The 20,599-nt window shown below is 38.6% G+C and overlaps 1 protein-coding gene across 1 annotated transcript; it reads right to left on the bottom strand.

The window, feature by feature from the left end:
• Positions 1-501: 501 nt before the first annotated feature.
• Positions 502-20,205, bottom strand: hck (HCK proto-oncogene, Src family tyrosine kinase). The gene is made up of 13 exons (XM_047340359.1): positions 20,000-20,205; positions 14,824-14,957; positions 13,024-13,048; positions 12,449-12,545; positions 12,213-12,308; positions 11,887-11,990; positions 9,629-9,772; positions 8,828-8,980; positions 8,552-8,734; positions 7,797-7,873; positions 6,789-6,942; positions 6,330-6,461; positions 502-5,032 (listed from the first exon to the last, which is right to left on the bottom strand). Exons 2-13 carry the CDS (start codon positions 14,950-14,952, stop codon positions 4,830-4,832), a joined length of 1,497 nt encoding a protein of 498 aa, XP_047196315.1. The 5' UTR covers positions 14,953-14,957; positions 20,000-20,205; the 3' UTR covers positions 502-4,829.
• Between the last annotated feature and the right edge of the window lie 394 nt (positions 20,206-20,599).

The following is a 20,599-nucleotide window of genomic DNA, read 5'->3' as shown; positions in this document are numbered from 1 at the left end:
TATTTTACAAGGCCATACCATTAGTGCATTTGATCCTATTTCTATTTCTAAATGTATTTGTTATTTACTATTACACATTTCCATCTACTTTTTTTGCTTTATTTTTCTCCTTCAACTTATTTCTAATTCTTTATACATATAGATTTGGTCCTTTTTTAAATTTATTTTACCTCTTTTAATCTCTTTGCCTCCTTTTAATCTTTCATTTAACTTGAAAATTGTGCTTTCTGATTTAAATAGATTTCTTTAACTTGTATCTCTGTGTTTATTAATGTGCCTGTTTGACACCTTGAATCTTCTGTGTATGAAATGTGCTTAATGAATAAAACTGCCTTGACTTTTTTTTTATTTGAGGCACCCAAAATGCACAGGTTGAATGACCATTAATCATTGCTGGTAGCATAATGATAAAATCAAAAATTCTCCACAACATTCTTTGAATAATAGTAATTTCCTATTTGTAAACTATTATATGTATGAATTTATAAAAAATAGTTGGAATCGATTTTCTCAAACAATTTATTAGAACATTTTCATCACAGTCGCACTGAACCAAGCGTCTAACATACTAAACAAAGGGTTTTCTATTGATGGAGAAAAACACACAAATATTCTGAACCTTACATAGTACATTATGTACAGAGCTGGGATTTGAAACAATATTGTCACCTATCAACTCTTTGTGTGTCACAGCAACACTTACATTGTTAACATCACATGATTTGCTTTGTGTTTAATTCAATTTTCTCCATTTGTCCGAAAGGTGATCATGCCAGCACTGAGTGATTGTGCAACAAATCTTAGCCAATACTATTTACAACAATATGAGAAACACAAACAGTGTAGAAAACCACACAGCATTTACAGTTGAACAGTTCATTACATTCCAGATACAAGGATGTACAGCACATTTGTCTACTATTTCCACATTCATTATTTTTCCAAAACACAAAAAGGATGTCATGTATGTATGCATAACACTAACATTATAACGGGAGAAAAGAATCAACAATCAAGTGTTAATATGGCTCCACATACCCTGTTCCTAAATAACTCTATTTCCTTATATACGTCTCTATATAAGGAGCATATCAAATATATTAACTTTTTGTCTGCTAAAAAAAATCCCTGCAAAAGGCACTGTCAAGGAGTAATGTGGAATCAAGCTACAGCATAATGGAAACATATCTATGGAAACTAAATGAGGGATTTCAACATACTCGCCATTTGTCTTGCATTTTGTGAAGTCCACAGGTCACAGTATCCACTTTTCTTTCACTTTGTCAAACACTGTTCATTTAACAGCTTTGCTTACATTATCAGAGCTGAACACTGCACATATTACTGCACATCATTCACTGTGGACATCTGTGTTGTGGTTGTACCTTGTGGATGCAAAATGTGTGTTGGAGCAGAACAGCAAAATCCAGTCTTTTGACTGGATTTGTGTACTATGTTGAAAAATATCATATATATATATATATATACATGTACTGGATAGCCTCTCCACACAGACGTAAGATGTTACACAGAAGGTGTTCCAATGTTAGGGACTGCACAAAAATTATACAATGAGTGAGGGTGGAAAAATGGGAGAATAGTTAATCAATTCCAATTCAAGGAAGTCGTCAGAATTTTGAAAACTACTGCAGTTTTCTTTTCTTTTCCTGTGTTAATGCTCTGGAGTTACTTCAGAATTATTCATTGCCATCAGTGTGTCCTCCTCAAACAGTTCTACAATGCACTGTCACTTTTTATTGTTTGTGTTAAGAGCTTTTTATAAACAGTCTATGGTGCAGAGGGAAGTTAGAAAAGTCTGTGTTCATCTGGTTGTGGTTTATCTGTAGTGAAGATTTTATAGTCAATGTTTTTCATAAAATGAATCAGAAATAGCTTTATTACTGCTCACGTGTGCGGCTTATATAAAAGTTTGAATAATTGACTTAATTTTTTAATACATTGCATGTTAGTTATTTCACAGGTCTATTAAACATCCACACAATCTCCAGACCCAAGTTCACAACTTTTTAAATTAAAAGCTATGTAATTCTGCTCAGTATAAAGCATTGCAGCAATAAAACGAAAAGTTGTGCTTTTACTTTGAAGACAAATTATCAACCAGGAAGTGATTCTACAAATATTGATGCCTATGGAAATGAAATTAATCACATTTTTTAAATGATCTGGCCGCGATTCTGTAGTTTATCTGAGGTCGTAGAACTAAAAATGTTCAGCTCTGTCCACAGACTGACTGTGAGCACACTGACTGCTACAGAGCACTGGTCGCCTGTTTATTAAATGATATCAACAGTGAACATATCACGTCCAAATCGCATCAAACTTACTACTGCCCTTCCTCTGGCAATTTACAATAGACATACCAAGTGTGAATAAGATTAGATGAACAGTTCAAGAGAGACAAGATGTTTGTGGTAGTAGATATAGTGGAAATGTTACAAGTACTCTCAGTATCCCAGTGTTTCTGGTCTTGTTTGTGCAGAGACAGGGCTTATCCAAGCATATTTACTATTTTCACTTATATACATTGTCCAGAAGAGTTGAAATCCCTCTGCCTGGTCACTGTAAGAAGAACGTGCTGTTTTGTGAAGAGTTGATTTGCTGAACATCTGGTGTGACGTAATGGTACAGTTAACACAGGATGTGAGTGTGGCTGCTTCAGCAAGAGTGTGTGTGTCAACCGTATGTGGGAGGGAAGTGATGGACGGGGACATGGCCACAAAGTATGCAAATAAAGATGTGAGAAGTGTGAGTTCTTTGTCTGAGTTCCTCTTCGACTGAACAACTTTTCAGCTGAAACTGTGGAGTTCAACACAATCGCCAACACACCTCAGGATCAGAGGGTTAACTTCTTATACTGGATTGTATCAACCTGATGAAGATTCAAATTCGGAATATTGGACATGGTTTCTTGATGTGGATTATGAGGACTTTGTACGGAGTCATGATTCTCCAACTAGAAATACCTACAGTCCGTGGCTAGGGAATGATCATAGGTCATTCTAGTGTCCAAGGTTCATATCATTAAATTATTTATCCATTTAAAATCATTTTTAACCTGATTGAGTTGTTTGCTTTGCCCTTGCTAATTATTATTATTCACCAATAATATTCTAAATTGCATTTAATAAGAAGTTGTGGACATTAGATTTGTGATTCTCCAAGGTTGAAAAATGATCTATCAATCTATAGCCTATATTCACATTGTTTGACCAGTGTTTATACGAAATAGTTTGTAACTAAATTTGATTTCAATAGTACATAAAGAGACTTTTTAAAGACTTGTTGAATTAACTTTATATTGGCCCGTTGAAAAAAACTAATGAGAGGGTACCGAATGCAAAGAACAGAGTGTCAGTTGACTTTTAAAATACATTTCTAATGAATGAAGTTTGTATATTTTGTTAAATTTGTGTGTTACTCTTTGGTTAAATATGTACAAGAGTATTTGTGCCACTTCATGGGGATGAAAATGGCATTATGTCCTGTCAAGCGCGGAGATGTCTGTTGTGCATGCGCTTACGGACATGTACTGCGCATGTGCTCATTGAGGACGAAGGTCTGCCATCTTGTCCGCAGCCAGGTACTCTTGGGCTTTCCAGGTGAAAGGCACTCTAGTTCTTTTACGGAATGAGAAGAGAAATCATAGCCTTCCTTTAAGAGAACAACTCGCCTCTTGCCAACCTGTTCAGTTTTTCCATTTATTGCTACTGCAGTGAGCTACTGTATTCAAACGGCAAGGGCAGCAGTGTTCCAGACGGAGATATATATATATATATATAAAAAAAGTAAAGATGCTGCAGTGTGTTAAATTGTCTGGGTCGTCAGTCAAAGTCTGGCCCATGCGCTTATATAGTATACGTCCTTTAATTCTGCATTTTCCCCTTTATTTCATGTTCTTAACTGTGCATAAGGGCATTTTGTATCACTGCCCTATTTCTTTGGGAAACAAATTTCAGTGATTCAAACCTTTAGGTCGTGATTTAATAACTCCTGAGGCTGGATCAGTTGAGAACCTCTGCTCTAGATATCAGATGAGTGCTGTCAGGTGAATAATCATGTGCAGCTTTATCTTGCAATACAGTGTTCCACATTATTTGTGAAATTTGTAATAACAATTAATAGAGTAGAGAAAAAAAAGTTATATTAAGCTTTCTGTTGTGGGTCACTTTTCATATTAAAGACTGCAGATGTAACAAAGAAACTATATATATCAGTATATCAGTATCTGAATGTACACATAATGCACTGATCTACTGATTGACAAGACTGACAAATGATTAATGGTCAGTATTGTAAAGATGAATATCCAGTACAGCTGATATTGCATATTAGCCTGTGACCAAACCTATACAGAATATAGTCTTGCAATATCTATTGTGATGTGCCCCAGACGTGGTGTTCTAATATTAACAGTAATAATAATCAGACAGTATTTATTGTGTATTTTGTATCTATATGTTTTATTGTCTTGAGCTTTCCACTGTGATTATATACCTTTATAATGCTCTAACTCATTGAACAGGAGAGGGGCCCAATAAAATATTTTAAAAAGCTAGTTAGGGCCTAGTTTTATAAGATAGAGATACCTGTAGCTAGATAAAAAAGACAAGATATATTAAAATAGAAGTTACAAATCTCCCCAATAAGCTTTGTACAGTCCCTTGTATATCATGTGATTAAGAAGGAGAAAAATAGATGGCCGCAGTGCAGTTTAAAGGACTCTCTGAATTGCACTGCTGAATGTAGAAACTGCTGCTAAGTTTGACTGGAAGATTACTGAGAGAAAACTTGTCTGTGGATGTTTAGTCTCATGGCTGCTGCTGGTACTGGCTCTCTGTGGCTGTGTAGAAATCCTCCAGCACGCTCTGCAGGTAATCGAAGGTGGGACGTTCCTCAGGCTTGTTCTTCCAACACTCCAGCATGATATCATAGAGTTCACGGGGACAGCTCTCCATGCGCTGCATTCTGTTGTTCTTCTCCAGGAAACGGATCACCTCCGGGTTGGTCATCCCTGAAAACAAGAGCATGTGATTGTGTTGAGGAGAGGCTGCAGAGCCTCAATCTCTTAAAAAACGAAAGAGAAACAAATTATGGTCTGTTGTTAGATGACTTAGGCTTGGATGCTTCGTCGCTGTATGGATACTATTGTCATGCCTTTCAGTTGGATCAGCACTTTGGGCCAAACTCCAATATGATCAGGATCTCTGCAGAACTGGGTCTGGACTTTCTCCACAGTTGGTTAGTCTGCATTTCACACGTGCACGATGCAGCAGTGGTTCTCAGCTAACGCGTTCACAACAGCAACGAATTCTCCGCAGTAATCAGGCACAGACCGTATTGATGCAGGTGAAGTCTTCAACATTGTGTTGTATTTTAAAAGTCAGTTATATTATCTATCATATAAAATCTTCTCCTTAAAAGGGACTAAAGCTGTCAAATAAATTTAATGGAGTAGAAAAAACAATAATTCCCTCTGAGATGGATCAGAGTCGAAGTATGAGGTAGCATAAAATGAATATACATGCAGCCTGCAGGAGTGGAGTTATCGTGTTGGCAGCTGATCGTGGACTATTATTTTCAACTAGACTGCTTGATATACAATATACCTACTCAGATACTCTACCATAACTGACATAACTCCTCAATTCATTTACTTTCCATTATGCTACAAACTGTTTATTCGAATCAATGTTGCTGATGTTCTCTATTACACTTGACATCTATTGCACTTCTGTCCGTCCTGGGAGAAGAATCCCTCACATGTGGCTCTAAGTTTTTTTTGGTAGTTTTTCCTTACTCTTGTTGTCCCCATGTATAAGTTAAGTAAACTTATACATAAATATATACATTAAACACTGTATTTATTTAACCAAATCACTCTCAAGTTATTTGATTTATTCAGACCAACTCAACATGATAGAAAACACTTCATTAAATGTGATAACTTATGTAATAAAGAGTTACATAGAAATTTTAAATGTAATTGAAATAAATTAAGTCGATAATAATTTCTTTGAGTGCTCTAGTACTTCAGGAGACGAAAAGAAATATGTGGTGAATTCAGACCATCTTCCTCTGATTTTAACCTATGTACCGTCAACCTGGGTTAGAGAGGCCAAAAAAAACAACAATGAGGTATCTATGAGAAAAATAATAAAACTAAATCAACAAAATAGTTTGAACAAAAATATTTTTTCAAAGTTAAGAGTTTAGGAAGTATACAATTGGATAAAATTGTTGTGAAAGAATAAGTATAAGGTCCATTTCCCTTCAGAGGCATTCTTGAAATCCATTCCTGCTCCACCTACCTGGGTATGGAGTGCGCCCATAGCTGATAATCTCCATCAGCAAGACGCCAAAGGACCAGACATCAGATTTGATGGTGAAAGAACCGTAGTTGATGGCCTCTGGGGCTGTCCATTTGATGGGGAATTTGGCTCCTAGTTGTTGGGGGAAATTTCAAATTCTTAAGAAATGGTTTTGAGGCATTACTTGGCTCCTAATAACACTGCTAAGAAGGTTCCTAGCTGCTCTCACACCCCCTCAAACACTTAACTTCCTCTGCCCATTAAGTTAGCCTAAAGTCATTCTCATCTTCACTCAACTATTTTTGTCCCTCCTGTTGTAATACGACATCTGCATGACACAAAGTATTTTTCCCTGAACTGATGAAACAGTGAAAGCTTCTACTACATCACTTCCACAGTTTCTCAATAACTTGTGCTGATGTGGATACACAACGTGAGACAGAGAGTATTGTGTTGTACCTTCCCGGGCTGTGTACTCGTTGTCTTCAATAATACGAGCAAGGCCAAAGTCAGCAATTTTGCAAACTAAAGCCTTGTTGACGAGGATGTTGGCAGCTCTCAGGTCTCTGTGGATGTAGTTCCTCTGCTCAATGTAGGCCATGCCCTCTGCAGTCTGGAGACAAGAAGTCAACGTTTAAGAGTAAACACATTGTTTCCCATCATAACTGTCACTGGCAATGAAATTGCAGCATTATCAGCATTTCCTTGTTACAGACAGTTTCATGCCCGCAGGCATACTATAATAGACTTTGTATATGCTGATCTGTTTCTACAGCGCTGGTAGTTAAAGCAATGGACACTTGTTAGCACCAGATAAGACCAATCTCTCTTATCTGATGAATCATTTCACGTCAAAAAATCGCTCATGGCAGAACTGAATGATAACAGGCAGCTTTTCCCTCCTTTTCCCTCTTCGTGCAGCAGGGGGCCATCTCCCTCATAAACTCACAAAGTCATTCACACTTGGAAGTCATGCCAGATGTATGCTGGAATATGTTCTATTTTATTTTTCCCAGTTAAAAAATCCTCTTGTAGATTTTTACACATACTGTATGTCTCCATCTGCAGCGAGGAGCTGTTACTCTCTAAGAGGTGGCACAGATTGGAATGGAACTGCAAATCTGAAAGTACTCGCACTGTGTTTCTGCAGCTGGATCACAGTGACTGGATGCAGTTAAAATTCAGTCCCAACAATGATGATTATTCAGTGATATTCCACTATTTCAGCATTATTTCACCCTGGACTGCATTTTACCACCACATACATATAAAATGAAGCTCTTCATTGCTTATGGATGTGGACAGTCTGGCATACAAGTACAGTCATCAATGTTCAAAAAAGTGATTGTCGCAGAATTACACATCCTCAGTTTTCAATGCTGCAGCTACTGACCAAGAAACCTCCAAACAACCAGAGGATCTGGACTGACAAGCTGATGTATGGAATGGACTGAAGATGACTCTCACCTGGGCAGAGAAGTCAATGAGCTTGGGGAGCTGGACACGGTTTCCTTCATCACTCTTTAAGAAGTCCAGTAAACTACCTGTAGGCGACACACACAAAGACATCAAGAAACACATGCAACATGTAAAAGTCAAGGCACTACACAAACTCTCACCCTATAAGAAAATATCTGTAACTTGGTTGCAAAAAAATATACATATAAAAAGGTTCAGCTGGTATATTTAATGTTAAATACATTTCATGTCCATTGGTAATTGGGAGAGATATATAAATGGCAAGTGCACAATGAATGCATTTGCACCACTACCACTTGGGAGAGGCAGAGTCCCAAACTATTACTTCTCGTAGCTGTTACTTCAAACTAACTGTTAAGGAAGTCTGTTAGCTACAAAGTTTTTGAACACTCTCTAATGCAGATGTTCAGATGTAACAGCCGACTAGATATACAGATTCAGTTTTAATTTCTCTTTTAGTTGAGCTACTCCACAGTCTTTTCACATTAACACCTTCCAACTACAAAGGTCCCCCTGGGACATAAGTTCCCCCTGATGGGAAATTACTGCCTTGTGATTTGTTAAATACGGTTTTAGTGTAGTATGTATATTTTAAAAGCTAAATAAATGAACAAATAAATAAATAATGAATGAACAGCTAGCATTGACCTAAGTCAAAAGAACAAACCAACTGTGCACCTATGTTTTTAATGTACTTCATCTGTACACACACACACACACACACACCACACACACCCACACACCTTTCTCCATGTATTCAGTTATGATATAGATAGGCTCCTCCTTGGAGACCACAGCATGGAGTCGGACCAGTTTATCGTGCTGAAGGCTCTTCATCAGGTTGGCCTCCCCCATAAAGGCTTCAACTGACATGGTGCCAGGTTTCATGGTCTTCACTGCTACCTTGGTATGCTTATTGTATGTAGCTTGAAACAAAAATTAGCATTGGAAAATTAATTACTAACTTCATTTTGCCACCCAAAATAATTGGATTCTAAAACACTTCAGATCTGTCTCACCCATCCAGACCTCTCCAAACTGGCCGGCACCAAGCTTCCTTTCCAGTTTGAGAGATGATCTTGGGATTTCCCAGGCGTCTTTCTCCCATGGCTTCTCAGGTTTGGGGCTCAGGCACGGGTTGGTCAGGGTTTGGCAGAGGCCATCTCCCTGCTCTGGAATAAACAGAAAGTAAAATTTCTTGATTTAGTTTGTTTATTTATACATTATTACATTATTGATCAGAACTCGTTGTTCTTATTTCTTTAGGGAAAATTATATAATATCACAAATCAATTCAATATAAGTTTTGTACTAATTGCATCACGGTTGTTTGCCTCCACCAACCAGTCACATTGCAGGATATATTGCTACAATTTCCCCGTCTGTTTTTGATTCATGGCGTTAAATAATGCCAAGTATATGATGTCACTGTGAAGTTGACCTTTGACCTTTTGGATATAAATAGTTACCAATTAGACATTTGTATGAAATTGTGTTATAATTAAAGTATAAATGTTTGAGTTACAGCCGCAAATGTGTCTTGTGAGGTTACATGACCTTTGACCACCAAATTCTAATCAGTTCATCCTTGAGTCCAATTGAAGGCTTGTATTAAATTAATAAAATTCCTTGTCAGTGTTACAGCCATATTGCGTTCATGAGAGTGGGGTAAAATGGCTGTAACATTCTATAAAGTTAGTATGTGTCAGAGATATTTTCCAGAGTGTGTTGTGTGTTGTGTTTTGCAATTAACCCCTTAAGATGACTTTGGATTCCTCGATTGTTCCTTTCATAATCATTTAAGACAGTGGTCAACTTACTCTTGTAATGGTTGACCAGCTCCTGCAGCGTGGTGAAGGTGATGCGAGGAGAGATGTAGAATCCTCCGTTGTCCAGTGTTCGGATCTTATAATGTTTGACTGAATGTTGGACATCGTTGTCCCTGACAGACAGAGAGTAGCTGCCTGTGGTCAAATAGAAAGAAAACAATCTGATACACAAGATACACACCACCAATATCGCTTTCACTGACACTGGCTTATATTTTTAGATGGTTAAAAGTCTTAAAAAATATAACGTTTATATGTTACCAAACTAAATGTATCCTATATTTCACAAAGATGTTTATTCTTGTAAGGGTAGAAAAACGTCTGGGACTGTCTGCAGACCAACACGGGACTCTGAAAGAGCCACTCCAGTGATGAAGTGTTATACTTCATAAATATTCACAAAAAAACAAAGAAAATAATGGTCCAACTCCAATACCGTGACTTTTGGTTTCTTATAAGTCAAGTTCTGAAAACACTGGATCCTACCTTTCCCATGATCTAAGTCTCAAGCCCATGTGAACATTGTGTAGTTTAGAACTTGAGGCTTAAATCCAGAGAAAACATGATACAACTGTTTTCACAGGCTGAGTACTTCTGCTCATTACTGCTAAACTTAATTCTGTGTGCCCAAAATGTAAATTTCCCCTTAAACTACCCACCTAATTCAGTTGGAATAGTGCTCAGCCTTTAAATAACTCTGAGCAAATACTGCACAAACCGACAGATGATGCACTATGTGCAGCAGTTACTGTAGCTGCAAACTTTGTCTTTCTGCTGTTTGGTACTACAGTGGGTTTATCACAGCTATTTAGCACAGCTCCATCTGCATCGCTGCCAGATCATTTTGATTATTGTCATTTCACCACATGGGACTGAGACACAGACAAACTGCACAGATAAGTAAAAGCACAGTGTTCGATTTGTTGCTGCAATGCTTTTTATCGAGTGGAATTACAGAGATTATATTTTGAAAAGTTGTGAATTTGGGTTTGAAGATTGTGTTTATTGTTTAGGAGATCTCTGAAATAGTCAACATGCAATGTGTAAAAAAGTATTAAGTAAGTAAGTATTATTAAGTAAATCATTCAGACTTATATATAAACCCCACACAACGTTAAAAGTGTACATTAAAGTATCTTAATGTTGTTTCCTTTGTGTGTGGCACCCCAGCCCGTCCACTCCACTCTGCATCGGCCAATCGGCTTGCTGCTCCCTCACTGCGAGCTAAACACTCAACAAAATCACGACTGTTTGCTGTCCTGGCTCCTAAATGGTGGAACGAGCTCCCCATGGACATCAGGACAGCAGAACGTCTACACATCTTCCACCGCAGGCTAAAGACACATCTCTTCTGACTATACCTTGGTTAAGAAGATGATGTCTAATCGCCATCGTCCACTCTGGTGTTTATATTTAAAGTTAGTTGCACTTATATGACACTTACATGTAGCACTTGTGGTTTGGCTTGTTTGGAGTAAATTGTACTTCCATGATTCTTGCTGTTCTGGGTTTGTACCCTCATGGTTGAATGCACTTATTGATAAAAGCGTCAGCTAAATGATATGCTATGGGATGTAAAATCTTAATTGAAGATAAACCAGGTAGGATGATCACAGTTTTCTAACCTAACTTTGCACCAAAGACTTTTTATAAAACGTTCTGCACACAGCGTCCAGCACACAAACAACAACAAGTGTAGAACTTTTTATTTCACTAATGACAAGGAATAATTCTGAAGTAGCTCCAGAGCATTAACACAAGTTTAGAATGTGCATTGCACTAGTTAATTTTTAAAATCATTACTCTGTTGTATGTAGTACTCTTACTTTGTGTTGTACACTAGCATAACCGGCTTAAAATGTGTGAGGTACAAGAAATGAAATAAAGTTTATCTGTATTGTAGAAACATTTTTGTTGGAGCAGTAACTGCTAAAATCCAATTGAATGATTTGTCAGGTGGAACATTTGGTGTCAATCAGGTGGGGGGATGCTAGCTGGAGCTCTGCTCCCCTGAAAAAGGACAGAAGCCTTCCCTGAGACATTTAGGGGAGCTCTCAAAATTGTTCACTCTTATGTCAGAGATTATATTTTATTTTATGTACATTAATGTTCCTGAAATATGAAAATAAAATGGGCCAATGTTCACTATAAAGCCACTGTGTAATTAAAACCCTGGTTTCAATCATTTTTCTTCATGGTTACTTAAGAAAAGACTCCACCACAGAACAAACCATCTACTTTTTACTCACCCTTGGACGTCTCACTGTCTCGGATCATGTAGGATCCTACTTTGTTCCCTTGAGCCAGCAGCTGCCTCTCAGCATCTTTCCTGCTCACGCCCTTAAAGAACCACCTCAACAACAGGAAGCAGATCACTTAGTACAGAAACCTCTCAAGTGGCTCAACTTGTGCAAGCCTTTATTTTCCATGTAATCATAGTATGCTTTGTTTCCCTCATGTATTCATCCAGGACACTCACAGTACAGTTCATGAAAACCTATTGTAAATATAGCACATGACACTGCTACTATAAAGTACATTTATTAATTGCAAGAATAGCAGTAATAATGTACTGTGATTTAATTCTGCATCTTCCCAAGACCAAAGGCATTTAAATACATGGGGATGCTGACCTGAACTTATTAACATAGCTCTCCACCACTCCCCCATCCTACAGAGAAAGAGAGACAGGAGGTGGGAAAAAGACACACGTGTGAATATTTCTTGTTCGACAAATAAAACCACCAATTATATTTAGAACTGAAGCGACAAAGACGTAATGATCATTCTCACTGCTGACGTTCCACTTACTCCTCCAAGATCCTGAGCTTGTCTCCCTTCTTGAAGCCGAGGTCTCCATCGTGAATGGCCTCATAGTCAAACAGTGCCATGGCAACACATTCCCCTGCTGCGAGGAGTACAAGCACAGTGTGAGCATGCGTTCACTGTGTGTGAGTATCCTTGTTTTTTGTTTTTGTAGACACTGGTCTGAACTGCGTCTGCCTTTCCACTTTGACTGTGTAACTGACTTCCTTGTACAGTATGACTGATATAAATAGCAGTCAGGCCTCTGTACATCTGTGTGGTGAGGCTGAGAGCGCGACTATCGCTCTGTACCCACACACTGACTCTCCTTCCTCACTCTCTCTCACATGTTGTGCGGAGCTTCAGCATTTCTGTGTCCAACCAGCACTGAACTACATGAGACGGTTTAAACTGTCTTGTCTATGGTGCGAGGTATGAAACAGCCCTGCAGTTGACTGACAATAACAACTCATTAGTCATTGACAGTAAAAAACAAGATGCAGAACCTAATGCAGGTGATTAAAGGTTGTATTACTGCCTATGTGGAAGTACAGCAGTATGTAAATAAAATGGTGACTCACCAGATGAATTGGCTGGTATTTTGCTCTGTGGAGAGATAGACAGTGACATGGTGGTGTAAACCAAAGATAAGCAGCCAGTTCTATCAAACATTCACATATACACATACAGTAAATATCTGTTTCTATTGTTAATATACAGTATATCTTCACATCTATAAATCAGGCATTATGTTTATGAGTTGATTCAACACTTTATATGGCATGTAGAGTCTACTCTTTAAAGTAGAGAATTGTCTACTTGAATTCTACTCTCTCCCTGAAGTGTGAAAGATAGTCCAAAGCAAATTAAGATCATTATTTGTCCACAACACATTACGACCCAAATTCAGCCTGAATCGCTGCACAGAAAACAAAGGAGGGAAGTAAAGTAAGAGTTTGTCATATCAACTTTAAATATCAGGATGTTGTTGGTGCAACTTTAGTTTAGATTTTTGAGTTTGGGTTTTCCCTATATGAGAAAGTGTTTGTTTTCATCAAAGTGGAATGCTAGTGCGAAGGTGTAGCCCACTAAGCTGAACTGTGTACCAGACAGGCAGCAGACTGTGAACTTTGATAGCCTGTGAGATAATACATAATACATCTTAGGTGATAGTTAATCTTGTAGTTTTGATTAAACATCCCCTGCCTGAGTACTCTAGTTCTGCTTCGGTCACTTCCTCTTTCTTCATAGAGGGTAGAACAGTCAGCCCACAGGAAGCAGTAGCCAAAGGAACCGCACTTTACATGCAGTAGCGATACAGATCGAAAGTCCGGTCAGTATGCACTAACGACATGCCACATGAACATGCTCAGAGTGTAAGTCACGAAGAATCACAAGGCTTTAATTAAAAAAGAAACGTGTCCGTACATATCAGATGCTGCGGCAGGAACCAGTGAAGCTGTTTTCTCCTTTGCACCTCATCGCACATTCACTGTTTCTGCATCTAGCGTCAATAATCTTCTTCATTCTTAATCTTTAGCCAGGGCACTTGTGAAGGTGGGTGTGTGTCTGTGTGTTTGTAGTTGTACTTATATCTTTGTGAGGACATTGGACATTATGGGAAAGTGAGAACACTTTGAATGGTCCTCAGTTATTCATGGTCCACAGTTCAAGGGTTAAGACTTAACTTTAGGGTAAGAATCAGAATTAGGTTTGGGTAGAGTTAGGGTTGGTGTTAGGGTTGCGGTTCGGATTAGAATAAGGTTTAGTTTAGAGTAAGGATTAGGGTTAGGTATTTAATTTTGATGGTTAAGTTTAGGGTAAGGGGCTAGGAAATGCATCATGCTAATGAGTGTAAGATAGAAGTAGTGTGTGTGTGTGTGTGTGTGGTCCAGGTATTCCGAATCTGTTTATAGTAACATTGTGGGGACTGGACAAAAATCAAGTCCTCACAATGTAAATTACAAAATTTTAGGGTGAAGATATGTTTTAACGGTGGATTTAGGTTAAGGCTAGGATAAGGGTTAGGGTTAGGCAAGTAGTAACTATGGCTAACTAAGGTTAGAGTAAGTCTCCAGGGAATGAATGTAGGTCAACGTAATGTCATGAGACCCAACTGTGTGTGTGTGTGTGCCCATTTTTATTGGCAAAAAATGTACCTTTTTGTTTAAATATACAATTAATTAGGCTTAAGATCTAAAATCTTGTTCAGTGATGGAAAGTACAGTATTTAGTAAAGTAAATATAATATGTCCACTTTTAGTTTGTATTTGAACTTAACTTTTTTGAATGAAGCAAAGTGTATACCTTTACTTCTCTGAAATTGAATTATATGATGAACACCAACACAAACGAGTTACTGTCTCAATGTTATCACTTACAGCTTTGCTTGAGTTTGCTGCGGTGGGGTCTTTGACATAGTGGGCCGTCAGTACGCGGTTCTGCAGCTCATCGTTACTCGTCTCTTTGCTGTGAGGCTCCTGCTCTTTCGTTGAGCCCACACAGCCCATGGTGCCTTCAGCAGCAGGATGACATGAGGAGAAACAGCCAATCACGTGTGGTTAGCAGCAGCAGGAAAAGGCCACTGGGTTGTTAAATGCAATAATCAGGCAAAGTTCTCTGAGTCCTCAATTATTTAGAGTAATGGGATGCATTGGAGGTCACACATACACTTAAAGTATGCTGTATAGGAATTGTACAGCATACTTACACATAATGCCACTGTCCACTTCTTTTATTTCAGATACTCTTTTTTACACGTGTTCATATGCTTTCCTTAAATCCAGCCCCATGATCCCTCTATCATGTTGCAGTCTGTTTAGATTGAGCATCGAACATGGATTTATCCCCTGCTTACCGTGTTTAGAACATGCAGATTATGATTTGTCAGCAGCATTGTCCACTATGAATTTCTTTGCAAACTGTGACCCTTTCAGCTCAGTGACACAGAACTGAGACATAACCTCCCTTCAGCTATAACTCAGTGTTAATGTGTTTTAAAATCTATAATATTCGGTGGAGCTGGTGTGAAAACGGCATATCACATGATGTTATTAGATATTGCTTGCCAGAGGGACATCTTTGAGAAGACAAAGATGCCTCATAGCTAACTCAGTCAGCTTCCTGGATGATCAGTACTGCTTCTGCATTCTCTACATCATTAGTGTTTATTCTGGTTGAATGAATTTCTAAAGATATCTGGAACACAACAGCTGGAAAACTGCTGCGTCATGTACCATGAGCACTGTTAAGATATTCCAAGAATAAACACTCGAAGGTTTTCTCTTTGAATCTTTATGTAAATTTGAAAGCAGTTACGTGGAACAAGGTCTAAAAGAACCAAAAACAAAGAGGGAACTGTTACGGGAGATAGAAGCTGTGTTTTATAGCGCATGTTGGCTCACATTCTTGCAGTGGACAGAAGAGGGTTATACTTTGTAACCTATCTCTCTTCAACTCAGAGAGGCAGCTCACTGCACCAAACAAAGACAGTAATGTTTATCATAAGCACTACACAGCAGAACCCTGTTATCACACAAACAGATTATTATTATTAAAAGATTATTTTAGATGTCACATGTCACCATTAAATGACCAAAACTACCACTGGCATCCTCGGTTGGGTGTTTTGAATCACAAGAAACAAGAACCATCATCACTGTCAATGTTTCTGCAAGCGTCTCTTGACGTGTCAGCAATGGAAAATGTTTCATTTTAATGCTTTCTCACAGGAAGTTTCTGAGGTCAAAACTTGGTGGTGTTAATGTATTTGCTTCCTTTTTTGCTCTGTTCGTGAACTGTGTTCCTCTTTAAATGTTTAATTTAAAAGAGGCCTTTGGGCAGTCTGGATTTCTGTCTAAAACTCTTTGGTGCAATTTCTTTTCAGCAATGGGAAGGACGAAGCTCGCCCACATACTTTTACTGATGCAAAACATGAAGCTGATGGTTGTTTGGTTCTGTAAAAATCAAACTGTTGTTCAATTCAATTCTGCATCCTCAATAATTCCCACCCACCCACAGACACAGCGTAACCCATTGCTCTGCACTAAGCTGAAGGTAGGGGCAGTAAACCTTGAACAATTCTCACACCTCCAGCTTTCTTTTCGAGGCATAAAACACAGACCAAGGTGGAAACACATCGCCACACGATGTGAAATTTGTACCACTCTAAACAGCAGGCTAGGAAGAGGGGCCTAATCTTTGACTGAAGCAGTAGAAATAAGGTCACACGTAGTTCTTCCCTGCGCAGAATACCAAAACTACAGACAACACCACCAGTGTGGAATGGCACTAGTCTTACTGAGGTGATTAAGCCTTTAGAGTCCCATTAGAGCACAATGAGTGTACGAAGGTCATTAAGGAACAGCTGAAGTTTCATGAGTTTTTGCATAGCAGAACTCCACAACTCTAAGAAAACGGACTCCAGTTGGTAAAATAGTGTTTTCATGCAAACTTCAGCAGTTTTTCCCCCTTCTTGGACATTTTAAAGAAAGATCTATGAGAAAAAAACTTTTGTTCTGACTGCGCTTTTAGTTTCATTTCTGTGCTTCTGTTTCTCCTCCCATGTTTGTTCTCCTCCTCTTTGGGACTTGTGACTTACCGATATCAGCCTTAAAAATAGACATCTCACATCCATGCTTCGTGCCATCAGTCTGTTGACTCAAGTCTGGCATAATTTGTGACAATGACGTCCCAAGAAAGATCATGTCTTATGGTGGAAATCCCAAATTTATATAATAACCAAATCATTTGTTCCTAAGTTTAAAAGCCTGGTATCCTGAATTCTATCAATAGATAAACCAACAAGTGTTCAAATTCCATGTGAGGATTTCAGCTCTCTGCAGGAATGTGTATTTTTCATGAACCTTCTCATTGAGGAATAGAATGCAACAGCGTCTTGTGAATGTTGAGATCATCAGAATGGTGGCCTCCTTTCCTATTAGTTGAGCGTCAATATGGCCAAAGAGCATAAAATGTGGAGTTTCGGATTCTTGCCTATAGCAGCCTCCTAGTGCTCAGCAGCTGTAAATGTCCAGTGTGCAGAATTGAGGCTTTTCAAGAGTATAATCACCTGAAAGTAAGTAATCATTAAGTTTTACCTTAAATATACCTTTTTCTCAGAGTCTGCCTTGTTTCTAAATCAGAAGGAACAAACCAAAAAACTGTCTCTAAAGAGAGCCTTTTATTATTTTAGTCCTGAAGGCTCTCCTACATGCTTGAAAGGGGATGGTGAGGTGACATGCAATATAAAACATCATTACCAGATATAAGCAATCTTACCCACTGAACCTTTACAGACATCATTGGGTCATACACAAAAATTGACTATAACAGAAGCCCATGCAAAACAAGACGAATAATATTAGTGAATGTACCCAGTAATGTAAGTCACACAGCAACAGTCTAAAATGTGCTAAATGAGCCACTAGTTGGTGTTGGTCACAGCACTCCAAGTCAGTCTGTATCAGCAAAAACATGCGGGTGTGTTTAATTTTCTGTTTTCATGCATTCAACTTCAATCTTAAAAGAGGAAGAATGTGCTTTACCCTTTATTAAATGCTTTAGCACTGCAAATTACATGACTAAATGCAAATAGATAACCACTGTAAGCAGCTGGCTGCGTGGTCATAAATCTACAGGACCATAAGGCAACCACGTCCAGCTAAAACCTTCTGGGTTTGTGGATAGCAACATAACATGACCATCAAAAAAATGATCTCCATGCACTTGAACATTATTGTAAGCTATCATGTTGCATCCTTGTTTATCTACACCATGTCCAAGCAGTGAGCAGGCACCAGGCTGCTGCTAGTTCTTGTCTGGCAGTCAAGCTGAAGTCCACCAATCCACTTTGGCCTCATTTACACAGGATGTGTTATCATAAGAGTCAGGTGTATCACAACAGACAGAAGACAGCAATAATTTATATGCGTTCTGTTATGAGGGGGGATATTTTTATAGATTTTGTTGCTGCTGAGCTGAATGTTTCCCTGTTTGGGTTTTTCGCTTCAGGCTACTACAATGTCACCTGCCAGTCTGGCACACAACCAACAGGAAGAAAGAAAGAAAGAAAGATGCATGGTTTGTGATTATGATACTTATCAGTAAAAGACAGTGTCTCCATGTCAGTCTTCTTACTACTTGTAGTTATTACATGAACATGCTCCTGCACTATTATTTATATGCCTAAAACAAATATGTTTAAATGTATAATTCAGTATTTTGTATATGAGCATACAATGCATATATATTTTCTATAATGTTAACCGATAGTTCAATTAAAAATCCTCTGGCTCCAACATGAGGATTTGTTGCTTTTTCTCTTTTTTCTGCGGTGCAATTTGCTCTTTTACTTTGAAAATGTCACCTTAAGCCATTTAGAAATATTTCATCGGAGGTTTGTCAATAACCATTTCATAGGTTTAGCGCATTTTCTACAGTGTAAAACATTAAAAATTCTCTGGTTTCAGCTTTTGCCCGCTTTTTTCAGTTTTTAAATTATTTTCTCTTATTCTACGCTACACTTTGCTACATTTAAGAAAGTGAACTTGGGCCCCTTAGTCATATTTCATGGGCAGTTTGTCAATATTTTCTTACATTATATTGACTGAATAATACATAATAAATCGATTCATCGACATACACTGTATAATTCTCGCAGATGTTCTTAACAGGAAGGGGACTTTAACTCCAGTATTGAAATTCTGCTACTCTGTCAAAGCAAAAGAACACTTGAGCAACCAACCATAACTGTTGTGTCTTTTTTTAATTCGAGCTTGCGATAACCCTGTATTCCTCTACCAACAACATGTAGAGTAAAAAGTCGGTTGATTGGCAGTAAAACAAATGCAAGAAGACTGATACTAACTTAACAGGGGTATGATGGAATATGGCATTTCTGAAACATACATGTTACACACTATATCTCTTGAAGGGATGCAACAATTCGTCTTCATATACGGTACAATGTATATTCACGTATCTGTTCATCTGTTTATCTGTATCCGTTGGTTTCTGCTTTAGTCAAGACTAACAAACACACACACGTTTGTATCTGTATTTTAGCTAGGCTACTTATTGACATAATACTAACCCTAACCCTTAACCTTAGCCATCCAAACTAAATGCCCAATCCTTACCCTTACCCTAAAACCAAGTCGTAACCCTCAAACAGCCCATTGAAAAAGTGAGGACCGGTCAAAATGTCCTCACTTTCCAAAGTGTCCTCACTCTGTATAGGGACTATGTTTAAATGGTCCTCACAAAGATACAAGTACAGGAACACATTTCATCAAGTCCTCTATAAGCTACATGTACGGCGACGTTTGTAGGCGGTGGTTGTCTCAACTCACAGACCCTGAAGTTCCTCTTTTTGGATGTGGGCATCCTCATTGTAAAACTGTATATTCATCGGTCCATCATCAAAGCATAACTTTATTTACTGAATCTGTCCGAGACATTAACATCCCAGCCTGTCTTTCTTTCCCCACATTCAGACAGTTTGGCTCAACACTCCCTCTCCTCACAGGCAGACCCACACGAAGACAGGACACTTACCGCTCTTCGACCAATCACTTCGACTCTTATTTCTGTACGGGTGTGCGGTCTTCTAGGGTCAGATAGCTGCGGCGGGAATATTCCTCATTTCTTTTATTTTAAGAAGCTCCCATCCTCCTCACAGTCGCTCCTGTTTCCTCCGGGTTAGGGTTGGAGATGTGGACGGGGCAGCAGAGCGCGGCGCACTGGACGCGCAGGAGGAAGTTGGAGCTGTGCGCATCTGACTGAGGTGGCGGAAAGAGGAACAAGCTCACACCAATCGCACCCTTGGTTTCACTAGCTGGTGATATGTTTATATTTCCTTACACGAAGACACATTTCTGCCATTGTGTTACTAACTGTTGTATAAAATCGCTGATGTTATCAGCATATTGTGAACATTTCTCCCCTAATCCAAAATGTAACTTTGTGTCACTGCTGGATGGAGGAGACGATGGTTGGATAAGCGGGAAATGACAAATGGGTGGATGGACAGAAGTCTGATTTGCATTATGTGCATGACAGCCCTAATATGTATTCAAATGAGAGTTTGACAGCTACCATATTCTGTGCCTCCTCTGGGTGGAGGCAGGCAGGCACACAGCAGGGGGGGGGCAGTTC

The sequence above is a fragment of the Hippoglossus stenolepis genome, chromosome 6 (genome assembly GCF_022539355.2).
Source record: "Hippoglossus stenolepis isolate QCI-W04-F060 chromosome 6, HSTE1.2, whole genome shotgun sequence".
In the NCBI taxonomy this organism is placed as follows: Eukaryota; Metazoa; Chordata; class Actinopteri; order Pleuronectiformes; family Pleuronectidae; genus Hippoglossus; species Hippoglossus stenolepis.
This window is presented reverse-complemented; position numbering and strand designations above follow the sequence as displayed.